Raw genomic sequence first — 19,914 nt, forward strand, 5'->3', positions numbered from 1 at the left:
ACAGAGCCCGACGCCCCCGCAGTACGTGTTCTGGTACCACAACGACCACATGATCAACTACGACACTCAGCGGGGAGGTATCAACGTGTCCACGGAGACGGGACCGAAGAAGACCCACTCCCACCTGGTCATCACCGACGCTCGCTACGATGACTCCGGCAACTATACCTGCAGCGCCTCTAACACTCAACCTGCCTTCTCCAACGTCTTCGTCTCCCACGGTAAACCAGCATCAGTCATCAGTGTTCAGTTCATAAGGTTGGTTGGTTATTCTGGCTTTAAGCCCATCGACTGCCAGGGTCGATATGGAGCCGACAGCGTTCCTTTTTGTAAACAACCAGTCGAGAATAATGAGTGTTTTCTTTCGATGTTCAGATTAATTCTAAACCATACATGCCCTCACTGCATGTACAGTGCCTGCACTTCTCAACCTTATTTCCGGGTTCCAGCAGCTTTATTTATTTTTTCTTCAAGTAGTTGTGTAGTTCAATGAACAGCACGAAATTTACTTAGGTTGTATTTTGCGAATCTACTGCTGGTATACATGTATACACGGCTGTTCAAAAGATGAATGAAAGTATACAATAAGCTCAGAAACATTCTTGACGTAATAGTTTCCTCTGACCAAACTAGGAAGTGTTTATTTTTCGATATTTGTTGAGAACTGACAGATGCGAGTAATGACCTGGAAGCCATCCTTAAGGATGTTACTCGTTTATGTAAGTGCTTCCTTTACTTTATTGCCATGTTAAGTCAATTCCAAGATGCGGGTGATGACTGGTTTAGGAATAACTGACCCTCGACCAGACTCGTTTTACTTCAATGCGTGGATGTGTGTCAGCAACTTTGATGCCAGGGATCGAGTAGAATGAGTAATGAACGATTTGAATGCAAGACTGGATGATATGGCAAGTAAAAGAATAACTGGGGGGTCAAGATGTATCCAGCATGAATAGAAATGGTGAACAGTTTGTGGAGGTGTGTGCAGGAGAAGTACTGGTGACACACATAAAAGTATGTGGGTCGGTGTGATGGATGGTAATATGGCGTTACTGGATTACGTACTAACTGACAGACGTGTAAAAAAGACTTTCTTTTATGTGAATGTACAGAGAATGGTGGGTGGTGGGATGTCTGATCATAACCCACCGAGGCGAGGGTGAAATTTTGCAGAGGCTTTAGGAAAATAGGAAATGACGTGTGTGGGAAAAGGATGGTTAAAGTACGTGGGCTTGGAAAAGAAGTTCGTGTGAAGAAATACCAGGAGAGATTGAGTGTGGAATCGTAAAAGGTGAGAGTGAAGCAAACTTGTGGAGTGGGAAAGGATTGGGAGGTATTAAGAGCAGCAGCGATTACATGTGAGAAACAAATGTGTGACACGCGTAAGGCGGGTGGTGGGCATGTAAGAAAGAGTTGAGAGTGGTGGGATGACGAAGTTAAGGTGACAGTGAACGAGAAGAGAGAGGTGTGTGAGCGTTATTTACAAGGAAAGAGTGCAAGTGATTGATGTACACATAAGAAAGCAACAAAAAGTCAAGAGCAAGGTTCAGGGTTTGTAAAACAGGGCCTATGATAGCTAGGGTGAAAAATTATCAGCAAACTTCAGGGAGGATGTGTAAGTGTTTTGGAAGGTGGTATGATGAGAACAAGAGAACGGATTGGAGCATCAGTGAAGGAAGCAGGTGGGGAAAGAGTAACAAGTAGAGATAAAAGGAAACGGAGTGAGTATTTTGAAGGGTTGTTGAATGTGTTAGATGGTAGAATGGCAAATGTGGACTGTCTGGGGCGTAAAGGTATGCGAAGTGAGAGAGACAGAACAGGTGGTTTGGCGAAAAGAGAATAGGTAGTGAAAGGCCTGAGTAAAGTGTGGCAAAGCGGTAATGAAGTAGAATATCTCAAGAGAGAGAGAGAGAGAGAGAGAGAGAGAGAGAGAGAGAGAGAGAGAGAGAGAGTGTTGTCTCATGTTTAATAAGGGTTATTAATGTAAATTTGGCTTATGGTTAGATGTCTGAGAATTGGCGGAATGCCTATATAGTGCCACCACATAAAGGTAAGAGGGACAAAAGTAAATATTCAAATACAGGTGTATACGTTTGGTGAATATACCTGGTAAGATGAATGGTAGAGTGTTCACTGAGAGGGTGGTAGCATGAACATAGTATCAGGTTAATGAAGGAGCAATGTGGGTTTAGGAGAGCTAGAGGATGGGGAGATAGAGTCTTTGCTTTGAGGAATTTGTGTGACACTTACTTAGAGAAACGAAAGAATGTGTATGTGGCGTTTATATGTCTGTAGAAAATGTACGATAAGTGTGACAGAGATTCATCGCGGGAGGTCTTACGAATATATAGTGGGAGGAAAGCTACTAGAAGCAATGGAGAGTTATAATCAAGAGAGTAAGGAATATATGCGAATAGTAAGAGAAGAGGGTAAGTGGTTCCAGGTGAAACGGGTTTTGACAAGATTGTGTGATGTCTGTTTAACTATTTATGGATATGGTGGTGAGGGAGGTCATTCCAAGGCTCTTGGAGAGAAACGAAGTTTTACTTCATGTTTGGGGTGGGATAAGGGTGAGTCTGTCACTCAACACCAAAAAGGATACCAGGGAAACAGAATATATATATATATATATATATATATATATATATATATATATATATATATATATATATATATATATATATATATATATATATGATAGAGTTGATAGAGATGCTCTGTGGAAGGTATTAAGAATATATGGTGTGGAAGGCAAGTTGATAGAAGCAATGAAAAGTTTTTATCGAGGATGTAAGGCATGTGTACGTGTAGGAAGAGAGGAAAGTGATTGGTTCTCAGTGAATGTAGGTTTGCGGCAGGGGTGTGTGATGTCTCCATGGTTGTTTAATTTGTTTATGGATGGGGTTGTTAGGGAGGTGAATGCAAGAGTTTTGGAAAGAGGGGCAAGTATGAAGTCTGTTGTGGATGAGAGAACTTGGGAAGTGAGTCAGTTATTGTTCGCTGATGATACAGCGCTGGTGGCTGATTCATGTGAGAAACTGCAGAAGCTGGTGACTGAGTTTGGTAAAATGTGTGAAAGAAGAAAGTTAAGAGTAAATGTGAATAAGAGCAAGGTTATTAGGTACAGTAGGGTTGAGGGTCAAGTCAATTGGGAGGTAAGTTTGAATGGAGCAAAAAGCTGGAGGAAGTAAAGTGTTTTTGATATCTGGGAGTGGAACTGGCAGTGGATGGAACCATGGAAGCGGAAGTGAATCGTAGGGTTGGGGGGGGGGCGAAAATCCTGGGAGCCTTGAAGAATGTGTGGAAGTCGAGAACATTATCTCGGAACTCAAAAATGGGTATGTTTGAAGGAATATTGGTTCCAACAATGTTGTATGGTTGCGAGGCGTGGGCTATGGATAGAGATGTGCGCAGGAGGGTGGATGTGCTGGAAATGAGATGTTTGAGGACAATATGTGGTGTGAGGTGGTTTGATCGACTAAGTAATGTAAGGGTAAGAGAGATGTGTGGAAATAAAAAGAGCGTGGTTGAGAGAGCAGAAGAGGGTGTTTTGAAATGGTTTGGGCACATGGAGAGAATGAGTGAGGAAAGATTGACCAAGAGGATATATGTGTCGGAGGTGGAGGAAACGAGAAGTGGGAGACCAAATTGGAGGTGGAAAGATGGAGTGAAAAAGATTTTGAGTGACCGGGGCCTAAACATGCAGGAGGGTGAAAGGCGGGCAAGGAATAGAGTGAATTGGATCGATGTGGTATACCGGGGTTGACGTGCTGTCATTGGATTGAATCAGGGCATGTGAAGCGTCTGGGGTAAACCATGGAAAGTTGTGTGGGGCCTGGATGTGGAAAGGGAGCTGTGGTTTCGGGCATTATTGCGTGACAGCTGGAGACTGTGTGTGAACGAATGGGGCCTTTGTTGTCTTTTCCTAGTGCTACCTCGCACACATGAGGGGGGAGAAGGATGGTATTCCATGTGTTGCGAGGTGGCGATGGGAATGAATAGGGGCAGGCAGTGTGAATTGTGTGCATGGGTATATATGTATGTGTCTGTGTTTGTATATATATGTGTACATTGAGATGTATAGGTATGTATATTTGCGTGTGTGGGCGTGTGTGTGTGTACATTGTGTATGGGGGTGGGTTGTGCCATTTCTTTCGTCTGTTTCCTTGCGCTACCTCGCAAACGCGGGAGACAGCGACAAAGCAAAATAATGATAAAATATATATATATATATATATATATATATATATATATATATATATATATATATATATATATATATATATATATATATATATATATATATATATATATATATATTGAACCAGGGCATGTGAAGCGTCTGGGGTAAACCATGGAAAGTTGTGTGGGGCCTGGATGTGGAAAGGGAGCTGTGTTTTCGATGCATTATTACATGACAGCTAGAGACTGAGTGTGAACGAATGGGGCCTTTGTTGTCTTTTCCTAGCGCTACCTCGCACACATGAGGGAGGGGGGGATCGTTATTCCATGTGTGGCGAGGTGGCGATGGGAACAAATAAAGGCAGACTATGAATTATGTACATGTGTACATATGTATATGTTTGTGTGTGTATATATATATATATATGTATATTGAGATGTATAGGTATGTATATTTGCGTGTGTGGACGTGTATGTATATACATGTGTATGTGGGCGGGTTGGGCCTTTCTTTCGTCTGTTTCCTTGCGCTACCTCGCTAACGCGGGAGACAACGACAAAGCAAAATAATTGAATATACATACATATATATATATATATATATATATATATATATATATATATATATATATATATATATATATATATATATATATATATATATATGTATATATATATATATATATATATATATATATATATATATATATATATATATATATATATATATATATATATATATCTTCCTTTCTTCTGGGATAAATGAGAAAATACCACGTAGTCTCCCACACGACGCCGATTTAGCAGACCTTCCAAAAATATCTTCATTGTGCATTTATCACACCACCGTCTCGTGAAAACCGTTCTAGAAGAACTCATTGTTGTCCAGATATCAACTGTCTCATTTGCAGCTGTAATTAGCTCAGTCACAGTGTGTTCTCACGGCCCGCTGGTGCCCCATTCAGGAGGACATCTGCTAGATATCCCATTGACAAAGGCAACGGAAGGAGCCACTTGGAACAAACACAGACACGCCAGGATCATTAACAGAGGCAGTTAAAAAATGTCACCAACAACATAACTAATAAAGAAATGCAGAACAAAAATAAGAGGATGAAAAAAACACCCGCAAGTTAATTCATCTGAAATATACAACACCCCTGAAAAGTGGATGGGAAATGCTTCAAGACACCCGGGCTGGACCACTGGAACTTTTTATGCTCCTCTGGCCGCTAGTGGAAACATGGGAGCCGTGACATCAGGACAATCTATGGTCCATACGAAATAACTCCTCTCCCAGCGGTGCCAGAACACTGAATGAGACCACATGGAGGGACGTGCCACCATTACCTCATTTTGTGCCAGAACATCAATGACTGCATGAGAACCAGGGGAGGAAGAGCGATACCAGTTTGCATCAGCCTTCACTCCTGCCTGCAGTAGCATGCTTTCCGACATGTTTCATGAGCTCCTCTTCGCCAACGGAACTACCTTGGCCCACCAGTGATGCTACTACGTTTGTGAATCAAGAACCATTGCAACACAAACCTCGCCAGGTGGTAGAGTGTCCCGCAGTTTATCGAGACAGACTTCCCCAGAACTTTTTTTAGAGAGCGTTATTGGATTACGTGTTAATTGACAGGCGCGCGAAAGAGAGACTTTTGGATGTTAATGTGCTGAGAGGTGCAACTGGAGGGATGTCTGATCATTATCTTGTGGAGGCTAAGGTGAAGATTTGTATGGGTTTTCAGAGAATAAGAGTGAATGTTGGGGTAAAGAGGGTGGTGAGAGTAAGTGAGCTTGGGAAGGAGACTTGTGTGAGGAAGTACCAGGAGAGACTGAGTACAGAATGGAAAAAGGTGAGAACAATGGAAGTAAGGGGAGTGGGGGAGGAATGGGATGTATTTAGGGAATCAGTGATGGATTGCGCAAAAGATGCTTGTGGCATGAGAAGAGTGGGAGGTGGGTTGATTAGAAAGGGTAGTGAGTGGTGGAATGAAGAAGTAAGAGTATTAGTGAAAGAGAAGAGAGAGGCATTTGGACGATTTTTGCACGGAAAAAATGCAGTTGAGTGGGAGACGTATAAAAGAAAGAGACAGGAGGTCAAGAGAAAGGTGCAAGAGGTGAAAAAAAGGGCAAATGAGAGTTGGGGTGAGAGAGTATCATTAGATTTTAGGGAGAATAAAAAGATGTTCTGGAAGGAGGTAAATAAAGTGCGTAAGACAAGGGAGCAAATGGGAACTTCAGTGAAGGGCGCAAATGGGGAGGTGATAACAAGTAATGGTGATGTGAGAAGGAGATGGAGTGAGTATTTTGAAGGTTTGTTGAATGTGTTTGATGATAGAGTGGCAGATATAGGGTGTTTTGGTCGAGGTGGTGTGCAAAGTGAGAGGGTTAGGGAAAATGATTTGGTAGACAGAGAAGAGGTACTAAAAGCTTTGCGGAAGATGAAAGCCGGCAAGGCAGCGGGTTTGGATGGTATTGCAGTGGAATTTATTAAAAAAGGGGGTGACTGTATTGTTTACTGGCTGGTAAGGTTATTTAATGTATGTATGACTCATGGTGAGGTGCCTGAGGATTGGCGGAATGCGTGCATAGTGCCATTGTACAAAGGCAAAGGGGATAAGAGTGAGTGCTCAAATTACAGAGGTATAAGTTTGTTGAGTATTCCTGGTAAATTATATGGGAGGGTATTGATTGAGAGGGTAAAGGCATGTACAGAGCATCAGATTGGGGAAGAGCAGTTTGGTTTCAGAAGTGGTAGAGGATGTGTGGATCAGGTGTTTGCTTTGAAGAATGTATGTGAGAAATACTCAGAAAAGCAAATGGATTTGTATGTAGCATTTATGGATCTGGAGAAGGCATATGATAGAGTTGATAGAGATGCTCTGTGGAAGGTATTAAGAATATATGGTGTGGGAGGCAAGTTGTTAGAAGCAGTGAAAAGTTTTTATCGAGGATGTAAGGCATGTGTACGTGTAGGAAGAGAGGAAAGTGATTGGTTCTCAGTGAATGTAGGTTTGCGGCAGGGGTGTGTGATGTCTCCATGGTTGTTTAATTTGTTTATGGATGGGGTTGTTAGGGAGGTGAATGCAAGAGTTTTGGAAAGAGGGGCAAGTATGAAGTCTGTTGGGGATGAGAGAGCTTGGGAAGTGAGTCAGTTGCTGTTCGCTGACGATACAGCGCTGGTGGCTGATTCATGTGAGAAACTGCAGAAGCTGGTGACTGAGTTTGGTAAAGTGTGTGAAAGAAGAAAGTTAAGAGTAAATGTGAATAAGAGCAATTTTATTAGGTACAGTAGGGTTGAGGGTCAAGTCAATTGGGAGGTGAGTTTGAATGGAGAAAAACTGGAGGAAGTTAAGTGTTTTAGATATCTGGGAGTGGATCTGGCAGCGGATGGAACCATGGAAGCGGAAGTGGATCATAGGGTGGGAGAGGGGGCGAAAATTCTGGGAGCCTTGAAGAATGTGTGGAAGTCGAGAACATTATCTCGGAAAGCAAAAATGGGTATGTTTGAAGGAATATTGGTTCCAACAATGTTGTATGGTTGCGAGGCGTGGGCTATGGATAGAGTTGTGCGCAGGAGGATGGATGTGCTGGAAATGAGATGTTTGAGGACAATATGTGGTGTGAGGTGGTTTGATCGAGTAAGTAACGTAAGGGTAAGAGAGATGTGTGGAAATAAAAAGAGCGTGGTTGAGAGAGCAGAAGAGGGTATTTTGAAATGGTTTGGGCACATGGAGAGAATGAGTGAGGAAAGATTGACCAAGAGGATATATGTGTCGGAGGTGGAGGGAACGAGGAGAAGAGGGAGACCAAATTGGAGGTGGAAAGATGGAGTGAAAGAGATTTTGTGTGATCGGGGCCTGAACATGCAGGAGGGTGAAAGGAGGGCAAGGAATAGAGTGAATTGGAGCGATGTGGTATACCGTGGTTGCCGTGCTGGCAGTGGATTGAATCAAGGCATGTGAAGCGTCTGGGGTAAACCATGGAAAGCTGTGTAGGTATGTATATTTGCGTGTGTGGACGTATGTATATACATGTGTATGGGGGTGGGTTGGGCCATTTCTTTCGTCTGTTTCCTTGCGCTACCTCGCAAACGCGGGAGACAGCGACAAAGCAAAAAAAAAAAAAATATATATATATATATATATATATATATATATATATATATATATATATATATATATATATATATATATATATATATATATATATATATATAGAAAGTTAAAAAATACAAGGAGGGGAGGATTTCTGGCCCCCCGCTCCCGTCCCCTCTAGTCGCCTTCTACGACACGCGAGGAATGCGCTGGAAGTATTCTTTCACCCCTATCCCCAGGGAGCGGGGGGCCAGAAATCCTCCCCTCCTTGTATCTTTTAACTTTCTAAAATGGGAAACAGAAGAAGGAGTCACGTGGAGAGTGCTCATCCTCCTCGAAGGCTCAGACTGGGGTGTCTAAATGTGTGTGGATGTAACCAAGATATGAAAAAAGGAGAGATAGGTAGTATGTTTGAGGAAAGGAACCTGGATGTTTTGGCTCTGAGTGAAACGAAGTTCAAGGGTAAAGGGGAAGGATGGTTTGGGAATGTCTTGGGAGTAAAGTCAGGGGCTAGTGACAGGACAAGAGCAAGGGAAGGAGTAGCATTACTCCTGAAACAGGAGTTGTAGGAGTATGTGATAGAATGTAAGAAAGTAAATTCTCGATTAATATGGGTAAAACTGAAAGTTGATGGAGAGAGATGGGTGATTATTGGTGCATATGCACCTGGGCATGAGAAGACAGATCATGAGAGGCAAGTGTTTTGGGAGCAGCTGAATTAGTGTGTTAGTGGTTTTGATGCACGAGACCGGGTTATAGTGATGGGTGATTTGAATGGAAAGGTGAGTAATTTGGCAGTTGAGGAAATAATTGGTATACATGGGGTGTTCAGTGTTGTAAATGGAAATGGTGAAGAGCTTGTAGATTTATGTGCTGAAAAAGGACTGGTGATTGGGAATACCTGGTTTAAAAAGCGAGACATACATAAGTATACGTATGTAAGTCGGAGAGATGGCCAGAGAGCATTATTGGATTACGTGTTAATTGACAGGCGCGCGAAAGAGAGACTTTTGGATGTTAATGTGCTGAGAGGTGCAACTGGAGGGATGTCTGATCATTATCTTGTGGAGGCTAAGGTGAAGATTTGTATGGGTTTTCAGAGAATAAGAGTGAATGTTGGGGTGAAGAGGGTGGTGAGAGTAAGTGAGCTTGGGAAGGAGACTTGTGTGAGGAAGTACCAGGAGAGACTGAGTACAGAATGGAAAAAGGTGAGAACAATGGAAGTAAGGGGAGTAGGGGAGGAATCTGATGTATTTAGGGAATGAGTGATGGCTTGCGCAAAAGATGCTTGTGGCATGAGAAGAGTGGGAGGTGGGTTGATTAGAAAGGGTAGTGAGTGGTGGGATGAAGAAGTAAGAGTATTAGTGAAAGAGAAGAGAGAGGCATTTGGACGATTTTTGCAGGGAAAAAATGCAATTGAGTGGGAGATGTATAAAAGAAAGAGACAGGAGGTCAAGAGAAAGGTGCAAGACGTGAAAAAGAGGGCAAATGAGAGTTGGGGTGAGAGAGTATCATTAAATATTAGGGAGAATAAAAAGATGTTCTGGAAGGAGGTAAATAAAGTGCGTAAGACAAGGGAGTAAATGGGAACTTCAGTGAAGGGCGCAAATGGGGAGGTGATAACAAGTAGTGGTGATGTGAGAAGGAGATGGAGTGAGTATTTTGAAGGTTTGTTGAATGTGTTTGATGATAGAGTGGCAGATATAGGGTGTTTTGGTCGAGGTGGTGTGCAAAGTGAGAGGGTTAGGGAAAATGATTTGGTAAACACAGAAGAGGTAGTAAAAGCTTTGCGGAAGATGAAAGCCGGCAAGGCAGCAGGTTTGGATGGTATTGCAGTGGAATTTATTAAAAAAGGGGGTGACTGTATTGTTGACTGGTTGGTAAGGTTATGTAATGTTTGTATGACTCATGGTGAGGTGCCTGAGGATTGGCGGAATGCGTGCATAGTGCCATTGTACAAAGGCAAAGAGGATATGAGTGAGTGCTCAAATTACAGAGGTATAAGTTTGTTGAGTATTCCTGGTAGATTATATGGGAGGGTATTGATTGAGAGGGTGAAGGCATGTTCAGAGCATCAGATTGGGGAAGAGCAGTGTGGTTTCAGTGTGGTAGAGGATGTGTGGATCAGGTGTTTGCTTTGAAGAATGTATGTGAGAAATACTTAGAAAAGCGAATGGATTTGTATGTAGCATTTATGGATCTGGAGAAGGCATATGATAGAGTTGATAGAGATGCTCTGTGGAAGGTATTAAGAATATATGGTGTGGGAGGCAAGTTGTTAGATGCAATGAAAAGTTTTTATCGAGGATGTAAGGCATGTGTACGTGTAGGAAGAGAGGAAAGTGATTGGTTCACAGTGAATGTAGGTTTGCGGCAGGGGTGTGTGATGTCTCCATGGTTGTTTAATTTGTTTATGGATGGCGTTGTTAGGGAGGTGAATGCAAGAGTTTTGGAAAGAGGGGCAAGTATGAAGTCTGTTGGGGATGAGAGAGCTTGGGAAGTGAGTCAGTTGTTGTTCGCTGATGATACAGCGCTGGTGGCGGATTCATGTGAGAAACTGCAGAAGCTGGTGACTGAGTTTGGTAAAGTGTGTGAAAGAAGAAAGTTAAGAGTAAATGTGAATAAGAGCCAGGTTATTAGGTACAGTAGGGTTGAGGGTCAAGTCAATTGGGAGATAAGTTTGAATGGAGCAAAACTGGAAGAAGTAAAGTGTTTTAGATATTTAGGAGTGGATCTGGCAGCGGATGGAACCATGGAAGCGGAAGTGGATCATAGGGTGGGAGAGGGGGCGAAAATCCTGGGAGCCTTGAAGAATGTGTGGAAGTCGAGAACATTATTTCGGAAAGCAAAAATGGGTATGTTTGAAGGAATATTGGTTCCAACAATGTTGTATGGTTGCGAGGCGTGGGCTATGGATAGAGTTGTGCGCAGGAGGATGGATGTGCTGGAAATGAGATGTTTGAGGACAATGTGTGGTGTGAGGTGGTTTGATCGAGTAAGTAACGTAAGGGTAAGAGAGATGTGTGGAAATAAAAAGAGCGTGGTTGAGAGAGCAGAAGAGGGTGTTTTGAAATGGTTTGGACGCATGGAGAGAATGAGTGAGGAAAGATTGAACAAGAGGATATATGTGTCGGAGGTGGAGGGAACGAGGAGAAGTGGGAGACCAAATTGGAGGTGGAAAGATGGATTGAAAAAGCTTCTGTGTGATCGGGGCCTGAACATGCAGGAGGGTGAAAGGAGGGCAAGGAATAGAGTGAATTGGATCGATGTGGTATACCGGGGTTGACGTGCTGTCAGTGGATTGAATCAGGGCATGTGAAGCGACTGGGGTAAACCATGGAAAGCTGTGTAGGTATGTATATTTGCGTGTGTGGACGTATGTATATACATGTGTATGGGGGTGGGTTGGGCCATATCTTTCCTCTGTTTCCTTGCGCTACCTCGCAAACGCGGGAGACAGCGACAAAGCGAAAAAAAAAAAAGGTTTTGTGTGATCGGGGCCTGAACATGCAGGAGGGTGAAAGGAGGGCAAGGAATAGAGTGAATTGGAGCGATGTGGTATACCGGGGTTGACGTGCTGTCAGTGGATTGAATCAAGGTATGTGAAGCGTCTGGGGTAAACCATGGAAAGCTGTGTAGGTATGTATATTTGCGTGTGTGGACGTATGTATATACATGTGTATGGGGGTGGGCTGGGCCATTTCTTTCGTCTGTTTCCTTGCGCTACCTCGCAAACGCGGGAGACAGCGACAAAACAAAACAAAAAAAAAAAATATATATATATATATATATATAGATAGATAGATAGATAGATAGATAGATAGATAGATAGATGGATAGATACAGGCATACGTTTTACCGCAAGGTTCAGTCCTACACAGTTGGTAAGTCTGAGTGGATTGTTTATATCTGGACTGCCAGAAAGCATTTGAGTTTGTAATGCTGGAAAGCTGATTAAGAAGGTAGTGGGTAGAAGATTAGCGAAGCGAGAGCGAACAAATGATGCGAATTAGAGGTGTCTTTTACAAATGGGTCCAGGTTGATGGCGTCCGGTTCTGGCACCAATACTCTTCTTGTTCTATGTAAATGACTTGCGCCTAAGAGTATCAAATTCTACCTGACTATATTATGTTTGCGGGTGATATGAAAGTCATGAGGGAAGTGAAACACGAGGAGGAATGCGTTAACACACAAGGGAACCTGAACCAACTCCAACGTTGGTCTGATACATGAGTGATGAACTTCAACCCGACCAATTTCATAGTAATGAGGATGGGATATAGTGAAACAATACTTTAGTATAATTATCATGGAACAGGAAATAAGCTGTATCATTCTGTCAGTGTGAGAAGGACTAGTGTGCCGATAGAGTCCCAATTTAGAGAATAGTTTAGGAAAGAAATTCGTATCTGCTGGCAAATATCTGTATAGCCATCAAGTAAACGGATAAGGAAATACATAGCAGGTTGTTTATATCCTACATACGGCCTTAACTAGAATATGCCTCTTAAGTTACGTCACCAAACTTACCGAAGCACAAAGAGCTAACAGAGGTTCAGAGGAGGACACTAAGCTACAGGGAAGAGCTAAAGGCTTTAGAATTTCCCACCTTGGAAGAGAATAGATTGAGGAGTGACCTGATCACAGCTTTTAAAGTTTTAAACCAGATCGGTGATCCGAGGACATAACATGAATTTAAGTAAGAAACTTGTTGAAAAGAATGCAAAGAAATACTTTGAAAGTGTATCAAAGAATGCAAAGAAATACTTTGAAAGTGTATCAAAGAATGCAAAGAAATACTTTGAAAGTGTATCAGTGGTGGATGAATGGAAGAAAGTGAATGAGGACCTGATTAATGCAGACAACATGCATGAATTTTAAAAGTTGTATGAGACTAGAGAATACTCAAGAGATAGAGCCTCACGAGTGTAAAACATGTTTCCCGTGCACTAGGATAGAAGAATTACATACAGGTGATTACAGTCATACATATGTCTGTCTTAAGTTACGTATTCATTGGTGAAAACTGAGGATTTTATTTTTTCGGGAGTTTACTCTCATTGCGTCAGAGAAAATGCTCATATCTTTATTGTTTCTTAACACTGGTAAATATTGGATGTTGACCAACATTATTGTCAACAAGGATCCAGTGTCAATTCTCTTCGATCCCTCGAAGATCTTTAAGATTTACAATATGTTTTTTGTTGAAGATCTGATACCAACAGACATCTTGCCGTTCCTCTGTTACGAATGATATAATTCCGTTTTCTGTTATTAATAGACATCCTGCCGTTTCACCGTTATTAACAGAATGCTATTTCACCTTATTTGCTCTTTAGTTGACTCCTTTGCCCATATGAGCTGCCATTTATCTTTGCCATAATAACCCCCCCCCCCTACGCAAATGCATTTTGCTCGTCTTTACCTAAGTCTTAAAGAAGTTATTTCTTTTCCTCCACAGGCGACAAGATGGCAGCAATACAGAGACGAAAGGCGGCAGGAGGAGCCACCAACCTCTCCGTGACTTGGCCTTTGCTCTGGTCCCTCATAGCTGCAGCTTTTCTGGGCCTTAGATGATGTGTTTGTCCCTCCACATCTTCCCTCACTTACATAGCTACGTCCTGGGCCCCAGAGGGTGCCGCTGTTGATGACCCTTACCAACCCCACCCTGTTGGCCCTTAACAAACACCAGCGACGAGTTCATTGTTGAGAAGACGCGACCATGTTGTGGACTCGAGCACCAGAATACCTCAGGAGACTAACTGGTTTTACTGCAAGATCACTTGGAAGTATTACTTATCATGTGTGACGTTTGTGCCTGTATCCTACTTTATGACTGTTTCTAGATCAGACGTAAACTGGACTTGATAAAACAGCTCCTAATATCTTATAATCATGATAATGTCGAAAGCACAAGAACTCTTCCGTAAGTCTGTGCTACGGTTGAAGGTGTCTCTTCGCTCAGGCCTAGTAGTGTTTCAGGCGTAGACACCTTGTGATAAGAGGGAACATCTTTCATTGGAGCTGGATCACAGTGCAGTGCTGCGAGTGGCTATTTGATCACGTTGGTAGATGACACAGAGTGCCAGGATACCAGAACATTCAAGGAATTATTGTGAGAAATGGAACTAGTTTGGCACTTCGGTTTCTCAACATTCAAATGCTCAAAGATGTAAGAGATTTTAGGAATATGAATATAATGATAAACAACAGATTCCAGTGCCTAATGGAATGAGACGTGAAGGGAGGAGACAAGAAAAACAACTCCAAAATGAGACTTTCCAAGGAACACGTAACTTATGTAAGTTGTGAATATTCCAACAGTTCTGTGTTCCACTTGAAGAACTTTGTCGAAATATTGAACGAATGGAAGAAAATAAAGCTTTGAAATGCTAAAAGGACATTCTCTTTTTGTGTGATTTCTGACCATAAGGAAGATTATGAAGTACTGTAGTCACAGTGACAGGTGTATAAGAGGCTTGAAAATCTTTTAGGACAAAGCCATGCCGCTATGAAAGGTGAAAAGGCTCTCAGATATGTAAATCCAGAGAGTGAGAAGTGTTTTCTTAGTGTGATGAATCGTATACACCACCAGAATGGTTGCGCGTGTGTGCTCAAGACAATAGATACCCATTAACTTATCAAAACTGATTAGCCAGATTTAAGAACAATTGCTGTAAATATGTACAAATCAATAGCACCCAACTGTGGGGTCATGAAGAAATATCTCAGTGAAGAGACAGCCAGTGATCCCAGCTGTTGACGCTGCGACAATTCTGGAGGTCCCAGGGTCCAGGTCTCCTTCTTATGGATGAGCTGGAAGATATAATTGGTTTTGGTTTTACTCCTCTTTTATATTCTTATCATATACACTACAAATGTGGATTGTGGACACGGTCAGTTTATATATATATATATATGTATATATATATATATATATATATATATATATATATATATATATATATATATATATATATATATATATATATATATATATATATATATATATATATATATATATGACACTTGTGAGGTGCGAGGCGGAAGTGTGGTCTTGTAGCGGACAGGCCCGTGAGTGTTTTATGTTACATGTCACATGTGTACATGGTGTATAATGTACAACTGTACAGGGAACAGTAGGCCATAGAATATGTCGCTTCATGGCTGAAGAAGCAGCCATGAAAAACTCTTAGAGAGAGTGAATATAATTTTTCTTGTAGAAAAGAAATATTACATTTGGAGTTTATTTTAACAACAATTTTCTCAACTTCTCCTTTAGGCCATCATCAGCCTACCATATGAAATCGTTCTCCATTGAATACTGTAAAGAGCTGTGATTTCAGGAAGATCACCTCAAGGCGATTTCATTTTCTAATCCTATTTTGTTAATAATAACGAAACTGACTATGTTCAGCCTTACGAACTGCCCTGCAAAGTTGTTATCTGGTCCAGTGGAGAGATGGCAATCTGTACTGCTTCAGTACCAGACATATAGTTGGACCTTTAGTGATACTCAAATATCGAGAAGCTATGGTGACCAACTTACACAAGTGGTTCTCGGTGTGTGACACAGGCAACAAGAATTTCCACCACCGGTTCACGTTTTATAGCACAGAGATAACAACTATCACCACTGGTCCACAACTCATGATACAGACACCATCAGCTCTACCATTGGCCCACGACACAAACACAAACCTGAGCACCATTTCCTCACACCGTGGTACACAGAAGTAAGAACCTCCACGTTTAGTTCCAAAATTATGATATAATGGTTTACCATCACAGCACCGATGATCCACACATCAATAAATTCAACCAACGGTGCTTAAGATATATATATATATATATATATATATATATATATATATATATATATATATATATATATATATATATATATATATATATATATATATTTATATATATATATATATATATTTATTATTGGAAAGGATCACAATTTTGCGCGTGATCAAGATATTCCTATGAGTCCACGGGGAAAATGAAACACGGTAAGTTCCCAAGTGCACTATTACACGAAAGTGCACTTGGGAACTTATCGTGTTTCATTTTCCCCGTGGACTCATAGGAATATATATATATATATATATATATATATATATATATATATATATATATATATATATATATATATATATATATATATATATATATATGTGACTCAGACATATCCATCACAATCAGTTTTTATTAAATTTAATGATATACAAATAAACAATAATTATCTTTCATTCACATTTTGGGACTTAAGATATTGTAAACAACAACCATTGGTGGTTTGTTTATGACATAGGCATGAGAAACATTTCCAACGTCGTGTCTACATATTCCATGAGACAGACAGATCTGATCCTCACAAAAATCTCCTCACCACATCATAGAGGTTCAAATACCACAACTACCACTGATCCTATCCGCATGATACAGACTTAGGAGCTACCACCACAGCTCGTCCTCTCTCATAACACACACACTAGAACTACCACCACCACTCTTACTCTCCTCATACCACACACATAAACTGCCATCATGAGTGACCTTCTCACACCACAGACACAAAAGCTATCACCATCACTAGTACTTTCCTCATACTACACACTCAGGAACTACCATCATCAGTGATTCTCCCCTCACACCACAGACACAGGAACTGCTACCATCACTGGTCCTCTCCTCACACCACAGACACAGGGATCACTACCACCACTGGTCCTCTCCTCACACCACACACACACACACACACACACACACACACACACACACACACACACACACACACACACACACACACACAGAAACAGCCACAACCACTGGTCCTCTCCTCACACCACACACACAAGACCTACCACCACCACTGGTCCTCTCCTCACACCACACACACAAGAACTACCACCACCACTGGTCCTCTCCCCACACCACACACACAAGAACTGCCACCACCACACACACAAGAACTGCCACCACCACTGGTCCTCTTCTCACACCACACACACAAGTACTGCCACCACCACTGGTCCTCTCCTCACACCACACACACAAGAACTGCCACCACCACTGGTCCTCTCCTCACACCACACACACAAGAACTACCACCACCACTGGTCCTCTCCTCACACCACCTCACACCACACACACAAGAACTACCACCACCACTGGTCCTCTCCTCACACCACACACACAAGAACTACCACCACCACTGGTCCTCTCCTCACACCACCTCACACCACACACACAAGAACTACCACCACCACTGGTCCTCTTCTCACACCACACACACAAGAACTGCCACCACAGTTTTACAGTTCATAATTTTCACAAAGAAGAACCTGGACATGTTCATTGTTTTTGACTCTGGTACAAGAATTTCTTTAATCGTTGGTCAACATTTTATGACAAAAACACTTTAACTAACAAAAATGATCTATACCAAATAGTAAGGACACAAAAACCTAAAATCATTTGCCAATACTTTAATGACACAGGCATGAATATCAGGATCATCGGTTTAGACCTGACCACACATGCAAGAAAGAGAAAGAAATAATATCGTTCATTGTGGTCTATAAATCACCAGTTAGAATTTACAGTCATAATAATCCTCCTGCATATGGCATAGATACAGGGTAACTACCACCACTTGTCCATACTTATGACACTCAGACATATGAATCACCACCAACAGTAGTTTATCACACCTTCCATCACCATCACCAACATCTCCAATGATTTAAACCTTGCATCACTACCAGCACCACACCTTGCTATATATGAACCACCAACACTACCAACACCAGTGGTACACACTTAATGGTATTTTCATGTCTGATCCACCACTCCTAATGGGTGAGGGTAACCTCTTCTATAATACCACAGGTAAGAGAGAATATTAAACGCCAAGGAGGATATAATTATGGTGCTCCTCCCGAATTACATCATGGACCATCCTTTCAGTTTTGTCCATGTACGTCCAGCCAATATGAGGAACCTAAAGATGTGTGTGATAATCAAAAGCAGGATTCATTTTCATTATGAATTTGTTGCAATACAAAAGTCCTTCATGGTAATGAATGTGTTTCCCAGTGTTGACAGACCCACTGCCATCAGTTGAGAGACGTGAGCATCAATACATTTCATAAAACATGACCCTTACAGCGAGTGGAAAAAGATATGAAACATGTCATTTTCATATATGTATATGTTCAACATTTTGTTCAGTTGTAGACAAATTTCTATCCGTCACCATCAGTCAAACAACACTATGAATGAACCTTCCTTGAAGGAACTGGTTGAGGTGGTCATGACACATAATTCCTGATGCGTTCACTGATCATGTATATAGAAGAAGAAAAAATACTGATATTTTCCATAATATATAAATATATATATATATCCATATATGAATGAAATACGTTGATGTCAAGAGATCATTTATGTTCATGTTTTAGTCATATCGTCAGCAGTGTCACTCCATATATCCTTTGTCTTTGCGTACACACAGCAGGTAGATGACATTGTGGAGTGTGTGTGTGTGTGTGTGTGTGTGTGTGGTGTGTGTGTGGTGTGTGTGTGTGTGTGTGTGTGTGTGTGTGTGTGTGGTGTGTGTGTGTGTGTGTGTGTGTGTGTTTTGGACTGTTTCCTATATTTCATTCGACTTTATTACGCATTCCTCAAGGACGGAATTCCAAACATTTCATTAAGTTCCAACAAAGTCCAGTCTCCCCCCCTGCCAACCTCAACCCCGTAACCCCCCCCCCCCCCAGACTGAGGCTCATCTTTATCTGGGGTCGTGACCCAGCCAAAGGTTAAGACACAGGGAGATCCCTTCCCATTTCTCTTTCCCCCTTTTCCCCCAAAAGCCAAAAGAAAAAGACAGTACACTTGCATTCAAGATGGCGTCTAGATTTCTGTTTCAATCTATTGCAAGTTACATTGCTAGTCATGTGACCTAGTCAAGTTAACTTTGTAACACCGATGTCTTGATTGTTGCTGATATTTGATTTCTGCTAGTGACCTAAGATGACCTTTCCATTTAATATGCTCATACCCCTTCTTACCTGCTCTCTTACCTGTATGTTTTGCATTAAAATATATAATGTAAATTGTCTTTTGTATTCCCTCTGTGTTTTATATCTCTCCTAAAGAAAACTATTAAATCGAAAAAAAAGATTATAAGGATAAAAGAAAGTGCCCATTTAAGAATTGAATCCTACACAGATGGTCATCCATATCTCCCCCCATGACGTCCAGACGAAAGGAAGAGTCATATGTGTTAACAAAGAGAATCAGATTTAATTTAGTGAGGTTCTGCAGTAACAAATACACATAGTTATATCATAAACTAGTCTGATAACTGAACACAGCCTAAGGAAAGAACAATGTTAAGAGAATGAGACAGAAGTGCGAAAGACCCATTAACGTCAACAGTTACAGATGATCAAGGAGGAGAATTAGATATTCCAATCACAACACGTATCGAACTCATGTTTCACCGAAGTTACATCTCCAGACACAGCGTCCAGTCAAGGTGCATTCTCTTTTTCATTTCTGCAGCGTCCGTGGTCTCAGTTCTAATCTTCCCTCTGTGGAACACATCATTTGTCCA

At 41.5% G+C, this 19,914-nt stretch overlaps 1 protein-coding gene across 2 annotated transcripts in view; it reads left to right on the forward strand.

Moving 5' to 3' along the window:
* The window catches only part of LOC139764455 (opioid-binding protein/cell adhesion molecule-like), a 301,496-nt gene extending 285,276 nt beyond the window's left edge, over window positions 1-16,220 (forward strand). The window contains exons 6-7 of one of the 2 annotated variants that reach the window (XM_071691009.1): window positions 5-221; window positions 13,747-16,220. In XM_071691009.1, the coding sequence (XP_071547110.1) occupies window positions 5-221; window positions 13,747-13,862 (333 nt within the window). In that variant the 3' untranslated portion in view covers window positions 13,863-16,220. The remainder of the gene's footprint in view (window positions 1-4; window positions 222-13,746) is intronic. The other variant, XM_071691008.1, reaches the window with a different exon arrangement.
* Window positions 16,221-19,914: the final 3,694 nt, after the last annotated feature.

Source organism: Panulirus ornatus, chromosome 50 (assembly GCF_036320965.1).
Source record: "Panulirus ornatus isolate Po-2019 chromosome 50, ASM3632096v1, whole genome shotgun sequence".
Lineage (NCBI taxonomy): Eukaryota > Metazoa > Arthropoda > Malacostraca > Decapoda > Palinuridae > Panulirus > Panulirus ornatus.